The sequence below is a fragment of the Lytechinus variegatus genome, chromosome 13 (assembly GCF_018143015.1).
Source record: "Lytechinus variegatus isolate NC3 chromosome 13, Lvar_3.0, whole genome shotgun sequence".
Lineage (NCBI taxonomy): Eukaryota > Metazoa > Echinodermata > Echinoidea > Temnopleuroida > Toxopneustidae > Lytechinus > Lytechinus variegatus.
In genome coordinates, this window is record NC_054752.1 from 8,520,504 (window position 1) to 8,537,125 (window position 16,622).

The 16,622-nt window shown below is 38.7% G+C and overlaps 3 protein-coding genes across 7 annotated transcripts; all 3 read left to right on the top strand.

Annotated features, from left to right (window-relative positions):
* The first annotated feature begins 558 nt into the window (after positions 1–558).
* LOC121426483 (beta-1,3-galactosyltransferase 5-like) lies at positions 559–2,557 on the top strand. Its single transcript, XM_041622807.1, has one exon. It carries the CDS (start codon positions 1,146–1,148, stop codon positions 2,358–2,360), a length of 1,215 nt encoding a protein of 404 aa, XP_041478741.1. The 5' UTR covers positions 559–1,145; the 3' UTR covers positions 2,361–2,557.
* Positions 2,558–9,678: 7,121 nt separating this feature from the next.
* On the top strand, positions 9,679–12,654 carry LOC121426627. Its single transcript, XM_041622989.1, has 2 exons — positions 9,679–10,262; positions 12,110–12,654. Exons 1-2 carry the CDS (start codon positions 10,070–10,072, stop codon positions 12,652–12,654), a joined length of 738 nt encoding a protein of 245 aa, XP_041478923.1. The 5' UTR covers positions 9,679–10,069.
* LOC121426448 (zinc finger protein 260-like) lies at positions 12,559–15,339 on the top strand. 5 transcript variants are annotated; one of them, XM_041622752.1, is made up of 3 exons: positions 12,559–12,573; positions 12,744–13,537; positions 13,625–15,339. In XM_041622752.1, the coding sequence occupies exons 2-3, from the start codon at positions 12,744–12,746 to the stop codon at positions 14,529–14,531; spliced, it is 1,701 nt and encodes a 566-aa protein (XP_041478686.1). In that variant the 5' UTR covers positions 12,559–12,573; the 3' UTR covers positions 14,532–15,339. The 5 variants fall into 5 exon arrangements, with proteins under 5 accessions (XP_041478686.1, XP_041478687.1, XP_041478688.1 ...); XM_041622753.1 differs by having other exon boundaries at positions 12,744–13,233; positions 13,402–15,339; XM_041622754.1 differs by having other exon boundaries at positions 12,744–13,140; positions 13,312–15,339.
* Positions 15,340–16,622: the final 1,283 nt, after the last annotated feature.

A 16,622-nucleotide genomic window follows, 5' to 3' on the forward strand; every position in this document is an offset into this window, starting at 1 on the left:
TCTTGTATGGCTTTACTACATACTTATAATTTCTTTATTTATTCATTCATCTATTTATCTGTTTATTTATCAAGGCCCATATGAACATTTATACCCTTGCAGAAAAAATATATGAACGATAAGATAATATTAATGGGCATAAATTATATGGAGTTCATAAGTAGTCGAAAACGAAGATAAAAAGAAAATATAATCTACATATTTCGAACAAATTTGCGATTACCGAAAGCCACTATAATATTTGATTTACTATATAGTCTATATGTGGCATGCATGGTGTAAAAAAAAAGGATTATATCTTTCGGCGGTTGAACAAAAAAAAAACACGCTATCATTCACTGTTAAAAAAACCTCTGATCTTACAAAAAAAGAGAAGATTTTGTAAAAAGCAATAACAGAATCATTCTGTAAATTCATAAAACAGGATTTTTTCTGCAATTTAATAGAACAGGTCTGTTTAAAAAGGGAAAATTATGTTTTCTTTAAAATTGGTAAGGTTCCATACACCAAACACCATTTTCCTGTAAGATTATATACACAATCTGGTAAGATGACAGGTGTTCTCGAGACTTTGCTGCAGGAACTTCTTTTATTTTAAGGAAAAATTTTCTAACAGTGTTTTTGCACTAATCAAAACTTCTGTCCAATTTCAAAGAGGCATGATTCAGAATGTTGTTTGGTATTATGCACCTTTTCTGACCATGCTGACTTCATTCACGGTTAATGATTCCCTGACCTTTTTTTTTAAATACAGAATGATCTCATAAGTTTGTTGTCATTTTCATACAGTAATAACTACAGCTATAATCCGAATATAGACATACATAGGGCAACTTCTCATCCGACCTAGTTAGAAAGTGTTAAAAAATAACAGTGAAAGGGTGGTTGAATCATCAGCAAACAAACGAAAGCCATAAGTCCTAAACATTTCGTGGGAGCAAGTGCAACACAATAGCAGGAAGCTATTTACTGGAATGCGCCTTCTCGTCAACATCTCCGCACTAAGAAAGTATCTATCGGATCTTGTGTTCAAATACATCAAACAACAGGCTAAATTGGAAGAGGGCTGGCTATTGGTATACGCCCTATAGGGCCTACAAAGGCATTTCTGCTCATATTTTGATGATTATTCAATTTCGACCTCGATGGACTATAGAAACTTCATACCTAATGACCTAATAGTATCCTTTAACATGTCGCGTAGAAGTCTTATGCTCTATTCCATTGGCTTCTTGAGTGGTGTGCTCTTGCTGGGTTCTCTGTCACAGGTTGGTCAGGTTGTCCGAATGGAGGAACAAATCCAGCTCAGCATCTCACAAGCCCCGGATCACATCCGACGCCAGCATGTCACCACGGTCAAAGGACTGGAAGGCTATGATCAACTTGTGACTCTTGAGGAAAAAGCTGGCTTGGTTGCTGGCGGTGAAAAACACTCTTCCGACGATGCTGCTGTCCCCACACGGAAGGACAACCTAAAACTAAATCAAAACGATGCTGGTCAATTGAATGGTCAGACGGATCCACATGACTACAAATACATCCACAACCCATCGCGGACTTGCTTGAAAAGGAGTGGAAAGAGATTGAAGGTATTTGTGATTTTTTATTCTATATCAGCACCTCATCATTTTCTCAGACGACAGACGATTCGAGAAACTTACGGGGACCGGAGACACTGGGACTCTTTAAGCATGTTAAGAGGAAAGGGAGTGGTGCGGACAGTTTTCCTTCTCGGCGCCACTTCTAATGAAACTCTGCAACGAGGCATTGATGCAGAGTCCGCTCACCATGGAGACATCGTCCAGGAGGACTTTGTTGACAGCTACCTCAACCTGACCGTGAAGACAGTGATGGGGTTGAAGTGGGTGACCAACTACTGCAGACACGCCCAATACGCCATGAAGATCGACGACGACACCATGATGAACCAACGGCTCTTCCGTGACAAAGTGCTGACCAACGCACCACTTACCGACTACGCCACTGGGAAAACATGGGTCCGGACAGCGCCGGTGCGGAATGCAAAGAAGAAGTTCTATGTGTCAGAAGAGGACTACCCCTTCCCCACTTTCCCGCCATACTTGAACGGAGGTGCCTATGTACTGTCTTCAGACGTGGTCCAGAAGGCCTTCAAGGCCGCCTTAACCACGCCCATCTTCAAATGGGAGGACGTCTTCCTGGGAATGTGCTTGCAGAAGGCGGGAGTTGGAGTCCGTGACATTGACAGATTTCTATTATTCAAATTCAAAGAGGGTGACAGTTACGACCGCCGAGTGCATCGAGTGAATTCGTATGTTTTCATATCGGATTTAAATGTCACTGAAATGGTATGGGTGTGGAACCAAGGACAAATCACCTGAAAGAAGAAAATAAGTAATACATATTATATTGATCATGTTAGAGTGTGTGCTAATGGACTTTGATATTTTTACTCTGGTTTTAGCCCGGAAGCCTATTACAGAAAGGGGAAAGCCTCTCGAGGAATAAAATCCTGTCATGTACCCATTTACCTCACCTAGGTTGCGTGCAGCACAGTGTGATGTGACTTAAAGGGGAATGAAACCTTTGGAATAAGTAGGCTTGTGTCGAAACAGAAATATCAAAGTATAAGAACAAAGAAAGTTTTAGAAAAATCAGACAGATAATGAGAAAGTTATGAACATTTGAATATTGCAATCACTAATGCTATGGAGATCCTCCTATTGGCAATGCAACAAGGGTGTGTGATGTCACATGTGAACAACTGTCCCTTTGATGGATATAAAATACCCTCAAAATGTCTCTTTCTGCTTTTTCTTGTGGTGATACAAACTCTTTATACAAATGCTCATGACTTTCTCAATATTTGTCCGATTTTTCTCAAACTTTCGTTGATCTGTTTCTTTGATTTTTCTGTTTTCACACAAGCTATCGTGTTCCTAATGTTTCATTCTCCTTCAAACTGTGTCATTATGACTTTCCCATCAAGCCTAAGGACTGATAGAGCAGCGAACTACCCATTTGCCATTTTTATCTTTATTGTATGTCATTTTATCTTCATTGTAATATTACATATTTTATTATGATAAAATGTCTTTCATACGCATGATTTCTGAATATAACAGTAATTCGGGATTGGATACCTTTTGCTAAAGAATATTGATTTTGTGCGAAAAAAAGAGGCAGGCATTTATTTTATTGATTTCGGACAAGGCAGTAATTTCCCCCCTCTTTGAGAAATGTTATCACTTTATTTGGAAAAGAATGCATTAAAATTAAAAAGCGTAAAAAATGTACAGTGTTATACCACAGTCGTCCATTAAAGAGATGCTGAATAGGTACATAATCATTTAAAGAAGATAGAAATCCCAAATAAAAATTGATACGGTTAAAGGGTGAAGCCACAACAACCTGAAAAGGGGTCAAAATGTTCCCCATTATTATGTAAATGGGTCGAGCATTTGTCATGGCTGTTTTTTTATTTTTATTTTTTAAAATCTTGGACCTGTCAAGAGCGTAACATTTGATAAAGAAATAATGTTAAAATGTCGTGCTACAATAGCACCATAGTGTGTTACAAAATGACCGCGTCTTGTGGGATGATTGTAACACTTGAACTCTTGTTCTGAAAGAATTATGGCTTCTAAATCAATTGTTTAACTCAACCCAAACTTATTCTTAATAAGTTAAGATACATATATTTCGTTTTTATTTAGGTTTAAGCAAGATTTAGTTTGAATAAAGTTCAATGATTAAGTAAAATTTTATGCGAACTCAGCCTGTACTTGCGTGATGATCTTCCTCCGCAATATAAGCAGTGACAGAACTCAACAAAACCACAGAAATGTACACATTAAAGGTATTCATTGGTATCTTCTTCACATTTTGCATTTAAAATAATAATAAAATACAAACCAAAAAGTGAGTTTGTGACGTCATCGGTTCCGTCATTGATGTGCATTTTAACTGTTTGTGAAAATAAGCGGACTTCACATCTATTTTAATTCAAATTGTGATGAAAATTTCGATGGCATGTTAGGCTTGAACATTCACATTTGACTAGCCCTTAAAAGCCCAATACAAATATGATTTTATTTATTATTCAAAAATCCTTTTTGCTGCTGAGATTGGGCTTGACAACGGGGAGAATTCGGATTGACCAAATGGAATGGGCTATGAAAGAAAAAAGCCAAAGCAAGGGTATACATGTATATGGGCAGTGCCACCCCACCCAGTGGCGGACCGTGACCCCGAGGAGACAAAGCATTGCTGGGGCACAGCATTGTTCACAAACAGTACAGTGCCCCTCCAATGATATGTCTCCTCCTGGTCAATGTCCACCACTGACCCCACCCCTCGCTTCCGATCCCCGGCTTTGACCTCGAGTGTAAATACATGTAGGTCAATGTAAATCTGAAGTTGTGCCCAATACGGCCTCGCTGTCTAAACAAGTAGGGCGCCACCTCACGAAGCAAGTGAGACTATTATTTTATGAGGAGCACACGGGAGCCAAATTTCATTTTTTTTTCTACATCAGTATAAATATTTCGTTGTCATTGGACGCTGTCGCTACCCAGAGGAATTTACGATATATCTCTCTTCGCCAGTCAAGGTAATGCAGCATTAATCTATGACACTTTGAGTCGTTTTTATATATACGATGGTAAGCAAAATTGTCAATCAATTCTTATTTCATAAGAATTTTCCAGTATAGTTCCAATAGTTTCAAAGTTATCCAATTAATTCTTATATTTACCGTGTTTACAGCGTGTAAACGCGGTAATTAATTTCAAAACAGAAAAATTGCTCTCAGGTTCTGCATATTTTCATTCCGAAAATCTTCCATGTGTTGGCCATACAGTATTTCTTCTTTTTTTGCGATACATTATATGACATTACGTCTGCATGCTTCGACATATAATTCGGCACACTGCCCCTCTAGCCAGACCCCCATTAAAATGATTGAAACTAAACAGAATAGAAAACAATTTTAATTTCTTATCTTATTTCTAAATTTAATAAGATACCGTACTATATGCCTATGTGATTTTTTTTCTTTACTTATTCACATCATCCTCTTAAAAAGGATTTGATTGAAATGCTGGACCTATATACATGAATGTATGCTACTCGAATGCTGCATACATTAATTAAACCTTACCGGGACCTTAATTACCATGCTTACCGTACTCACAAAGCCATGCATGTACTCCCTGCCTGTATACAGTCGTTCTTTATAATACAGCATTGTGCATAACGGTTTGTCCACTGTGCAAATTACTAATTAGTCTGTTCCGTATTTGCTAATTGCCATTTCCTGAACAAGCTGATGGAGAGTCCATATAGTAGCTTTGCAATGTGAAATTAATTAAGGTGAAGTCCCGGGGTGGAGTTCAGTGTTTAAATTTACAGGGACATGAACGGATGCTACGTATACATAGAGATGGTGCGTTTAGGAATGAAACAAATGTTTTTTTTTTATTTTAAAGAAAATATTTGGCTATATTAGTAGTCAGGGGCGACCGCTGGCTATTAAAACTAGTGTAAAGAGCCACTGAGAGGCATTGGAACTGTCGAGGGGGCTATACAGAGTCAAAAGTGACCAATCGCGTTGACAAGAACAGATTCTCTAGATAGTGAACAGGATCATAATGGAGGGATTCAACGTTTGTTGTTATCTTGGGTTTTGAGGCGCGTGTCATTCAGATATGAATACGCCTATGATTCATCAAGTTCATTATAATCTACATTCAAGTCACCAAGAATAAGGAATTCCATCATTCGTGTTGTTTGCTTTTCAAAGTATCTGTAATTTTCTCAAAAAATAAGTTGCATTTGTGTCTGTAGGTCTTTACAACAAACTAGTAACTTTGCTAATTACAGGCCTTGGATTTCTTGTTAGAGGACTTAAAGAACTCATCTCCTTCGATGCATGTTCGGGTACTCTTTACAGATACAGACACCGCCGCCTCGACGGCCATCATCTCTATCACAATTTTCACGATTTCACTAGTTATGTTATTGATCAACCATGTCTCTGATAAGCACAATGCATTAATGTTCATAGTTTTCAAATGATAATTATAGCTTTAAACTAGATTATCAAACAGATATCGAACAATGAGATGCGCTACTTTCAAGTTTTAAGAGTCTCGAATGATTGTTTTTGTTTGTTTAATTGGAAAGTGTTTCTTCTGCGCATCTTTATCGACACAGCCTTCCTGGCCAGATTTTTAGTTGTTGTTTATATTCTTGCAAAATTTACGTTTTTCACCAAGTTCATTACAAAGGTAGCACTTGTTTTTTCTTAGTAGCGGCAGTTTTGGTACTTGTGATTTGTTTCTCCGCAATAAGCATCCAGAGTAGTCACGGGAGGAGGAACATGCGCTAAATCATTCTGGGATTCCATAGTTTAGGTTCATTTGATGCATCTATGGATGGCAAGTTGCAGATGTGGGTTCTGCATATATTGTCATGGAGATTTAGGATGTGGGGATGATTATGGGATGTCTGGGAGCACTGGTTGAAGATAAAGTTCTCCGATTCTCGTGCCTATGTTGATAATCGTTTGAGATAGGAAGATTCGCAATTTCGATCACCATCTGGTTTATTATCTGTATAGGCCTATCTCTTTCAGGACCGAGATGTATGCCATCATTGGACAGATGCTGGGTTGACTTAGTTCGGTCGTTGTTGATGAAGCCCCATCCATGGGACAAGGCCATTGATTTTAGTCGAGCATTAGTGTCTTTTAGTTTGTTTAGGAATTCACTTTGATAAGCTTTGATTATGATGATGGAACCATGATGGAACTAATCGATATCGCATCTATTGAAGTGCATTCACCTTAGACTTAAAGGGCCAGTAGTAATCGAGTCATTCGCTGCCAGATTATTTGATCCGACATGTATGATGACCTCCTTAATTAGACAGGGTCTTTTCAACCATATTCTTCGTTGGTTCAAACAAATCTTCTATTTTGCACCTGGAAGGGTCTTACATTTAATTATCTTTGTTGAGGACATCGTAGATGGTTTGAGAGGCTTTATCATTGGATCTCCTATTATGAGAACATCACATTGTACATGTTTGTTCTCAACTTTGTTTGCTAGCATGAAGTCTCTTTCTTTCTTCTGCCTGTAATCTGTCAATTAATTGTTCACAAGATCTGTTAGCAATGGTGATTGTTTCATCTACTTCATCTTCAAGTATCAGAGTATCGTATCTGTTGTTTACTTCGACGTTTGGGACATGTAGGGGCCTCAATAAGGAGATGAGCTTTCATTCAGTTGAGTATTAATTAATGTTGCTTTGTGTAGGTGAGGTTAATGACTCTACCAATGACGACATCTGGTCTTTCATCTGAATCAATTGATACATATACTCTCTTGTGATATTGGTAGAGGACTATCAGATATATGTCGAAAGCCCACGAAATTTGCAAAATGATGAAAAATATTAGAGTTCAGATGATGATAGATCTTGCAACAGTCGGTGCATAGGCCATTGAAGATAATTTATGATCGTTTTCGGACATTTCATCTTCCGTATTTTTGTAATGTAGGATTTTAGAAGATATCCAACTGCCGACAATAAACAAGTTTACAGTAACATATTTGGGCAGTTTATACCGAAAAGAATCATTGCCCGATGGCCCAGAGCATTCGTTCATTTTCTGATTTCACAACGAAAAGGATGTAAGTCACTTGATAAAACGAAGATGATATTGTGTATACTATATTAGTTCAATTTTGTTTCGGTACGTAGAAATGAATTCAGCTATACGATATTATGAGTCAAGAATTTTAGAGGGGGGGGGGGGTAGAACTTACACGTGCGGGGGGGGGAGAAATGGGACAGTACGGGATCAAATGTTCAATTTCTTCCCCTTAATAACCATGACAGTCACTGTTTCGAACCTGTCTTTTATCAAACAATTTTATCTACAAAAGTTTGCACACTAAATAGCATAATATAAGACCTACCAGATATATGTGATATACGGGATATTTTACTCACAAGAACGACGAAAAAGCATCTGGGATATCAAAAGAAACTCGTTTATGACTCACTTGTAGAGCTGTAGACTATACTGATAAACCTGTTTTGAGCTTTGCCTGTATATTATATTGGCATACCTTTTTGCTAATGTAACCGGCTTGCTGATTGGCTGATTGTTTTTTTTTTCAAGTTACAAGAGTGTCCCATTTATATTTTTTGCCGGTCTCACATATAGGCCTATATAGGCGTATACATTCTTATTTCGGAAATCGGAACGGTGCCAGTTGGGAGTCATATCAACTCTGCTTCGAGTCAAAATGACTCGTTTCCCCCATGACTCAGTGGTTTTCAGCCCGTGAATCCACAATTCAAATAGACAATACAACTCTTCCACGGTGATAAAAGAAGCTTTCTTGTCCCTCCATGCATAATGTTAGATTTATATTAGACCTCTTAATTGGGTGTATTTACATCTAAAGTCGGTGCGTATAGACAGGAAGTCTTCTATAATTGGTAGAGGAAAAATGCAATATCCTTGTCCTTTATCTGCTTACAGGCATTGTCTACTAGTACTACTGTACTTGCGGATCAATGTTCTGTTCTACCATTGGATCCGTTTTGGCGCCCTTTCTTTTCAAGTTCGATGGGCCCATAAATACGCGTACCTGCAGTACGGCGCCGCTCAATTGCGAGCTATGTACTTAACACGGTTCATCGTTATCGAGACACCTGAATCTTGGCTTTTCAAACAAGGACCGACAAATGTGAGTACTATTTCATAGAGTTTTTAAGTGAAAAGTTGAAAATATAAAAGAAGGAAAATAGACGCGCAAATTATTGACACAAGCGAAACCCTTCGAATCGGAGATAAATCATTAAAATGCGCGCTAATGATCGGATTGGGAACACCCTAAAACATTGAACTTTTGTAAGAATATTTCCTTTTGGTCGTGGCTCTGCAGGTACCAAAAAAAAGCATAGTGGTAATAAAATTTGAGAAACTTGCGTGGTGTCCTATTCACATATCATTCAATCATTGCAATTTATTTAATCAACTTGATTAATTCGAAACTGGTATGTATGTAGCCATGGGCTTTCGAAAATCACCTGAGCAGAAAATCGGATAGACCTATATTAAGTACTGCCTGGAAGTTCAAAGCCAAGTGGAATGCTAGAAATACCCATATTGTTATGATTCAGAACCCTGCTATATTCGTTTTACATAATTCATTCATAAAAAATTCTTGTCGCTTCTTCCCGCTTCTTTTAAATTTATTTGATTTGAAGTTTGAATCTAATGGATGAAACCTAGCTCATTGTGTATCACAGCATCGTCTGTTAGGAACGGGTTAATAAGTCGACGTCGTTAAACCCCAAAAAATCTCTTCACCAAAATATGAATTCCTATTGCTTGCAGGTGAACAGCTGCTGTATTTTTTTTTTGAGGGGGGGGGGTGGATCCCAGACGCGGTCACCGTTGTACCCCTGGGAGAAAATACTTAATTTGTGTAATTTGTTTCTTATGATACCAAATGTAATGGAATATAATAGAGACCCAGTTGAATGGAAAAGCGGATTTGAGGATTATAGTCACGATGGTCACAATTCGCTTTAGACCAGCCATTCCAGGTGTTCTTTGTTCTCTATTAGTATAGGCCTGCTGTGTTGTTTGTTTGGTGGCCTAATAATGTCCCATTTACGTTGGTGCGTGCACATGGTCATGCTCGAGTTTATATTATACTTTGTATCTTATCCCTTGGGCAATTTACTCTGAACTATAGTCCATCTCTATGTGTGTATAAGTGAAGTGTATACCACCACACCTTAGCTCGATCGATCGATCATGATCTTGATCACGTCAGTGACAGACACTGAGAGTATACGGAGGAGATCATTTGGGTGTGGAAACGACCCACAACGAACAACAACAACAACGATCACGTTAGTAACCAGGTTTGCTTTACCTTGACTGACAGGAAATTTGATCCAGCCCATTGTTTTTCGCCATCATCGGTATACCTACAGCTGTCTACTTCTGAAGTGAATATGTTCTTATTAAGTCCTTTTTACTTCTGATAGAATCTCCAACATGAACTACATGAGCAGAGCGGCGGCCTCGGGTGGGCTACCCCGACCATCCGAAGAAGTCGGCTACTTGATCTACTGTCCAACTATGGAAGAATTGGACGACACTTGTATGAAGGAATTGGACCCTGAAAACGACTTCGAGAAAGATGATAAACTTCACTTGCAGACTGTCATTGCACTATCAAGAGTTAAAGGTAATTGAATTTTGTTTTATCCTTGTTTTCTGTTAAGCAGTAGCGATTGAACTGAACTAAAAATTGCTAAAATTATAAAAATGTGCTAAAATTGAACTAAAGTTTATATTTGTTATAAAACACAAATTGCACATGACATTATTATGGTTAGGGGTAATAGGAACCAGAAAATAGCATGAATGGTAGTCGAGTCTGCATGGTAGTGTAAGCTACGTACTTTCTATAGGCCTATACCAGAACTAATATATCATAAAAAGGTGCACTTATATATGCAGTTAAAATAGATAATTATGAAAATGCCCGCAATTGAATATATTAATTATATATGATACAGTATTCCGATAGTCAATCGAACAACACAGAATTTATACAAAAATTAGTAGAAAGAAGTTGGGATGAACAGAATGTCTATAAATTTGGGTTGTTTTTAATGAGAGATGAAAAATAGGCAACTCTTGCTCGAAATAATATTTTTTGAGTTCCATCGATTGGGACACGCGAGGTACAGTATATGAAAATAAAATCGTATGTGAAAGCAATATGTATCCCAGCTTTAAAGGACAAGTCCACCCCAACAAAAACTTGATTTGAATATAAAGAGAAAAATTCAACAAGCATAACACTGAAAAATTAATCAAAATCGGATGTAAAATAAGAAAGTTATGGCATTTTAAAGTTTCGCTTCATTTCACAAAACAGTTATATGCACATCTCGGTCGGTATGCAAATGAGGAACTGATGACATCACTCACTCACTATTTCTTTTGTATTTTATTATATGAAATATGAAATATTTTGGTTTTCTCGTCATTACATGTGAAATGAAGTTTCATTCCTCCCTGAATACGTGGAATTCCATTATTTAAACATTTTGTGCTTCAGGCAAGGAGGTCCTAATCGTAAAATTCGTAAAAATTGAAATATTGTATAAATTGAAACAATAAAAAACAAAAGAAATAGTGAGTGAGTGACATCATCGACTCTCTCATTTGGATGTAACTGGCTCGTTCATATAACTATTTTGTTAAAAATAAGCGAAACTTTGAAATGTCATAACTTTCTTATTTTACACCCGATTTTGATGGAATTTGCAGCATTGTGCTTGTCTGATTTTTCTCTATTGATTCAAATCAACATTTTTCTGAGGTGGACTTGACCTTTAAACAATGGGCGTAATAATAACCTGTTTCCTCTTATATCTATCAAACCTATGTCTTATAAAAATGAAATTTTTCGATTCTTGCGTTCCTGGGGTCCTTCAAGTTCCGTAGACTTGAGTTCTTCATTAAGTCATAATGGAGATTTCGCTCAGCTAATTCAAGAACAAAGTAGCTAAATATATTGAAAGTGCCCATCAAATGACATTGAACAGCTAGCGATGTTTGTCAAAAATTGGTGAAATGGAACAGCCGTGTCATACCCTAGGTTTCGATGGTGACGAAACGTTGAAGGGCATTTGATAAAACATTATCTATGTTCTTGAATCCGTTGCGCTTCGTGGAGCGAAAAACCGTAGTATTGGTGGTGATTGAATTTTTTATATACCTGATTGCTAAGAAAGCATGAATGTTTGTAAGCAAGCAGCCAGAGGACCGACGGCTTAAGGTCCCCTCCGAAAGACCTGGTACTGAGGATTAATGCCTTACCAAACATGCCAAAGGGCACTAGCGCACCAAGTGGGAATCGAACCCGGGTCATGGAATACGAATCCCCCGCTCTACCTACTGAGCTATCGCGCCTCCTTATTGTTTTGGAAGACGGTTGATTGTTGCTCTCCGGCCCTCGTAATTAATTTTTAAGCATTAATTCTTATTTCCTGTGTTTTGTTAAAACATTTCTTTCGGCAGATGAATTTGCAACCATAAGACAGAGCATGACATCGATAGCAGGGGAGTTACACTTGGAAAGGGCATCATCCAGCTACCAAGGTCACCATGAAGCAAACCGTGTTTCAACAGCAGGGTCCGAACTCCAGTCCCATGCTGCCTGTGAAACGAAGTACTTGCCTCAATCTTCATCTGCTGGCTTACAACATGCTGTTGGGTTCGATGGGATGCATGTTGCTGAAGATGGGGTAACTAACACGGACAGTCAATCAAGTTCATCCCAATATCTTGGTAGAAATAGGGTCGGCCCATCGGCTCACTATCTTGGAAGTAGCATGGAGAATCGTTCAAGCTCCTTTCAACATATGGGGAGAAACATGGTCGGTCAAATATTATCTCACCATCACATGGCGCACCTTCAAGGCTTACCCTGCAGTAAACACAGTCAAGTCATTCGGAAAAACGCTCAACGTAGAGGTGGTAACATGGTAAATCCACCAACATCGGCTCAATATCCTACTAGTAACCCGGTGAGTCCCCCAACATCGGCTCATTTCTTCTTGTAAGGTGTGAGTCCACCGGTGAAACATCACTCAATATATCCTACTAGTAACATGGGGTCCACCAAACATCGGCTCAATATCCTACCAGTAACATGGTAAATCCACCAACATCGGCTCAATATCCTACTAGTAACCCGGTGAGTCCACCAACATCGGCTCATTTTCTTGGTAGTAACATGGTGAGTCCACCAACATCGGCTCAATATCCTACTAGTAACATGGTGAGTCCACCAACATCGGCTCAATATCCTACTAGTAACATGGTGAGTCAACCAACATCGACTCAATATCCTACTAGTAACATGGTGAGTCCACCAACATCGGCTCAATATCCTACTAGTAACATGGTGAGTCAACCAACATCGACTCACTATCTTGGTAGTAACATGGTGAGTCCACCAACATCGTCTCAATATCCTACTAGTAATCATATAAGGTCGTCACAGCATGGAAGTAGTATTAACGCGGTCCGTCCATCAAACTCGTCACATCTTTGGGATAGCAAAAAAGTCAGCCCATCATGTTCATCTCAACTACTAGGTAGTAGCATCTTGAATCGTTCAAGCTCGTCTCAACATGGAGGTAGTATTAACGCGGTCCGTCCATCAAGTCCACCTCAACATTTGAGTAGTAACCTAGTGAATCATTCAAACTCGTCACATCTTGGGGATAGCAAAAAGGTCAGCCCATCATGTTCATCCCAACTACTAGGTGGTAACATCTTGAATCGTTCAAGCTCGTCTCATGGAGGTAGTATTAACGCGGTCCGTCCATCAAGCTCGCCTCAACATCGGAGTAGTAACCTTGTGAATAACTTAAACTCGTCACATCATAGTAAAAAGGTCAGTCCATCATGTTCACCCCAACAACTAGGTAGTAACATCGCGAGTCATTCAAGCTCGTCTCAACATGGAGGTAGTATTAACGCGGTCAGTCCATCAAGTTCACCTCAACATCTAAGAAGTGACTTGGTGAATCATTCAAGCTCGTCTGAACATAAAGACAGCAAGAGAGCAGTGGTTGATGAATCACGCCAAGGTCAGCCTATTATGTGTACCGCTCGGACGTCCCACTACCTAGGACTGCCGGTAGAAGATTTACCTGCTTGTTCTTGCAAAACGTGTGCGATTCTGAATACGTGTGCGATGCTACGTGCTCGTAACAGATCCATTTATGGGAGTGCGAATGATCGGAAGTGTTCCTTTTGCAACAAGGAATTCAAATACCGTGTTCACCTTGAGCGCCACTTGCGAACCCACACCGGGGAGAGACCTTTCAAATGTTCACTCTGCGATAAGGCGTTCGGGCAGAAGGAAAGTCTTAAGAATCATTTCGTAACGCACACGGGAGAAAAATTGCACAAGTGTGGCGTTTGTGATAAGCGGTTCTCACATGTGACGGGTCTTAATTATCACATGAAAGTTCACAATGGAGAGCGCCACCACGAGTGTCCAGTCTGCAAGAAGAAGTTCATTGACAGAAAAGGAGTCAAAAGACACATGGTAACGCACACTGGGGAGAAACCCGTTGAATGTTCAATCTGTCAGAAACGGTTCACGCAAAGGAATGCTCTTACAACGCACATGCGGCATCACACAGGAGAAAGACCTTTTGAATGCTCGGTTTGCCAGAAAAGATTTATGGCGAAGATACATCTCACCGCGCACATGCGCTCTCACACCGGTGAAAAGCCGTTCAAATGTTCCGTGTGTGATAAACATTTTCCACATTTAGGTAGTGTTTATGTTCACATGCGAACACACACAGGTGAACGGCCATACGAATGTAAAGTATGCAAGAAAAAGTTTAGACAGAGTTGTACTCTTTCAAGGCATTTGAAAACTCACCAAAATGAAGAGGAGGAAACTAAATCAGATTAACTAGAACGGAATTTAATAATGATAGTAATGTTTATTTTATATAGCACATTTTATACCTGTAAGGTTTTGCTTTACAGAAATAAAATTATACAAATATAAATTAGAACAGTGTAGAAAAAACTTAAACAACATCAATATTAATCAAATTACATATGGCTAAATTATGCTTCATTAAAAAGACACGTCTTAAGTTCTGATTTAAATTCAGGCAGCCACCAGTTAGGGGTGTTTCATGGAAGTCATCAAAACTGAATAAATTTTCAGTGCTGACAATATCAATGAAATCATTTGTTTTGATTGGCTGAGAGGTACTGGCCTCTGACCGTTACTTAAGTAATTTTTACAACAGGTCATAACTCCGTTATTCAAGAAAACATTCGTGTAAATGCAGATAGAATAACTATGGAAGCTAATTTTCAGTATTTTAGCTGGTAATTTAAACGAACGTTAAAGTTTTGTAATTGGTTTCGATATTTGTATTTTAATTTGTCGTCCCATAACCCAAATGACACACTTGTCGAATAAAGGGGTCAATTCTTACACCCCAAAACGGACCAACCGTTTCGACGGAATAGGTTCGGATACACATAGAATAAGCATGTTCCCGATTTTTATTTGAAAGTTTGCTTGTAGTTTAATGAAGAATCACGGATAATATTCACGCTACACATAATAGAGATTTTTCGCTTGACGACACACGACGAATTAAAGAACATAGAAAATGTATTGTCAAATGTCCTTCATGACAAACAACAACAATCAATAATTTTCTGTCAAAAATTTGTGATATAAGACAGCAGTGTTGTCTTGGACCCGGGGGGGGGGCACTTACATTGACGAGTGGATACCATGTGCGACCAAAAAAACACGTAAAAAGGATGTCTTTTTTACGATAGGGCACGATACGTACGTAACGTGATAAGGGTGTCAAAAACACAAAAATTATGAAAAAAGGGTATCTATTTCGCTAGGAAAATTACGTGTTTAGGGTCGAATTTGCGGGGATGATAAAACAAAATTAAAATGTTTTATAAAGGATGTCCTTTTTGCCCCAACACTTCGTGTTTAGAATCCGATTTGCGCAAGGTGTAGAAGGTCGGGTCGTACTAAAGCAAATAAGGTAAAGCTGACGACCGAAGGACCCCGAACAATAAAACATTCCCGTACTTGTTTAGGGGTTCATTTCAGGGAATATTTGCCAAGAGTATCGTTTTGTTTCCAATACTTGTTAAGGGTTGGGTTTCACACGCCAATACTTGTTAAGGGGTGCATTTTCAGAATATGGAAATTACGTGTTTAGGGTGCTTTTCGAGACCCCATGGTCGCGCATTGTATCCACTCGTGAATGGAAGTGCCCCCCCCCCCCGGGTCTTGGACCATCGAAAAACGACATGTTTTGCAATTTTTCGGCAGTGCCGAAGCTTAGAACGAAACTGCTCTTCCGATTTTCAAATATCCAACAAAGCCCTCTCTTAAATCTGTCGTGCTCCGCGGAGTAAAAAAAACTCCCTGTTTCTGCGATGTTCTCGATTGTGAATGCATAGACCTTCATTCTATAAACGCATTTGATTACGCGATTAAGTTGGAACTCGATTAATGAATTCTTGAATTGGTTTTGATTAAATTTTCGCTTATGTTGTAATATTTCATAAATAAATTGATCCTCTTAAAAAAATCTCAACTAAAATTATGTTTGACGCTTTAGCCTTATGAATTGATACTGAGTTTGATGATGCTGTGTTCTAATAAAACAATTTTGATAAGTATCATTAGCTATAACTTTGATATGTAATACCGTGTCCTCAGTGCGTATACATTCGTAATTCCGAAGCTTCGTTATTCCGATCGGTTCGGATATTACGAAGGTTCTTTTATCCGAAAGCGAAGTAAGGTTCGTTGTTCCGAAGGTTCAACAATCCGAAAACGAAATGAGGTTCGTTGTTCCGAAGCTTCGTTAATTCGAAAAGAAAATGAGAGGCGTTGTACCGAAGGTTCGTTTATCCGAAAACGAAATGAGGTTCGTTGTTCATTTCGTTTTCGGACTAACGAATCTTCGGAATTACGAACCTCATTTCGTTTTCGGACTAACGA

What these genes read in the sequence shown, in the direction of transcription:
- LOC121426483 (XM_041622807.1), top strand. Translation starts at nt 1,146, where the DNA reads ATGGACTATAGAAACTTCATACCTAATGACCTAATAGTATCCTTTAAC.
- LOC121426627 (XM_041622989.1), top strand. Translation starts at nt 10,070, where the DNA reads ATGAACTACATGAGCAGAGCGGCGGCCTCGGGTGGGCTACCCCGACCA. An exon ending in TGCACTATCAAGAGTTAAAG is followed by an intron (nt 10,263 to 12,109) that starts GTAATTGAATTT and finishes TTCTTTCGGCAG; the next exon opens with ATGAATTTGCAACCATAAGA.
- LOC121426448 (XM_041622750.1), top strand. Translation starts at nt 12,744, where the DNA reads ATGGTAAATCCACCAACATCGGCTCAATATCCTACTAGTAACCCGGTG.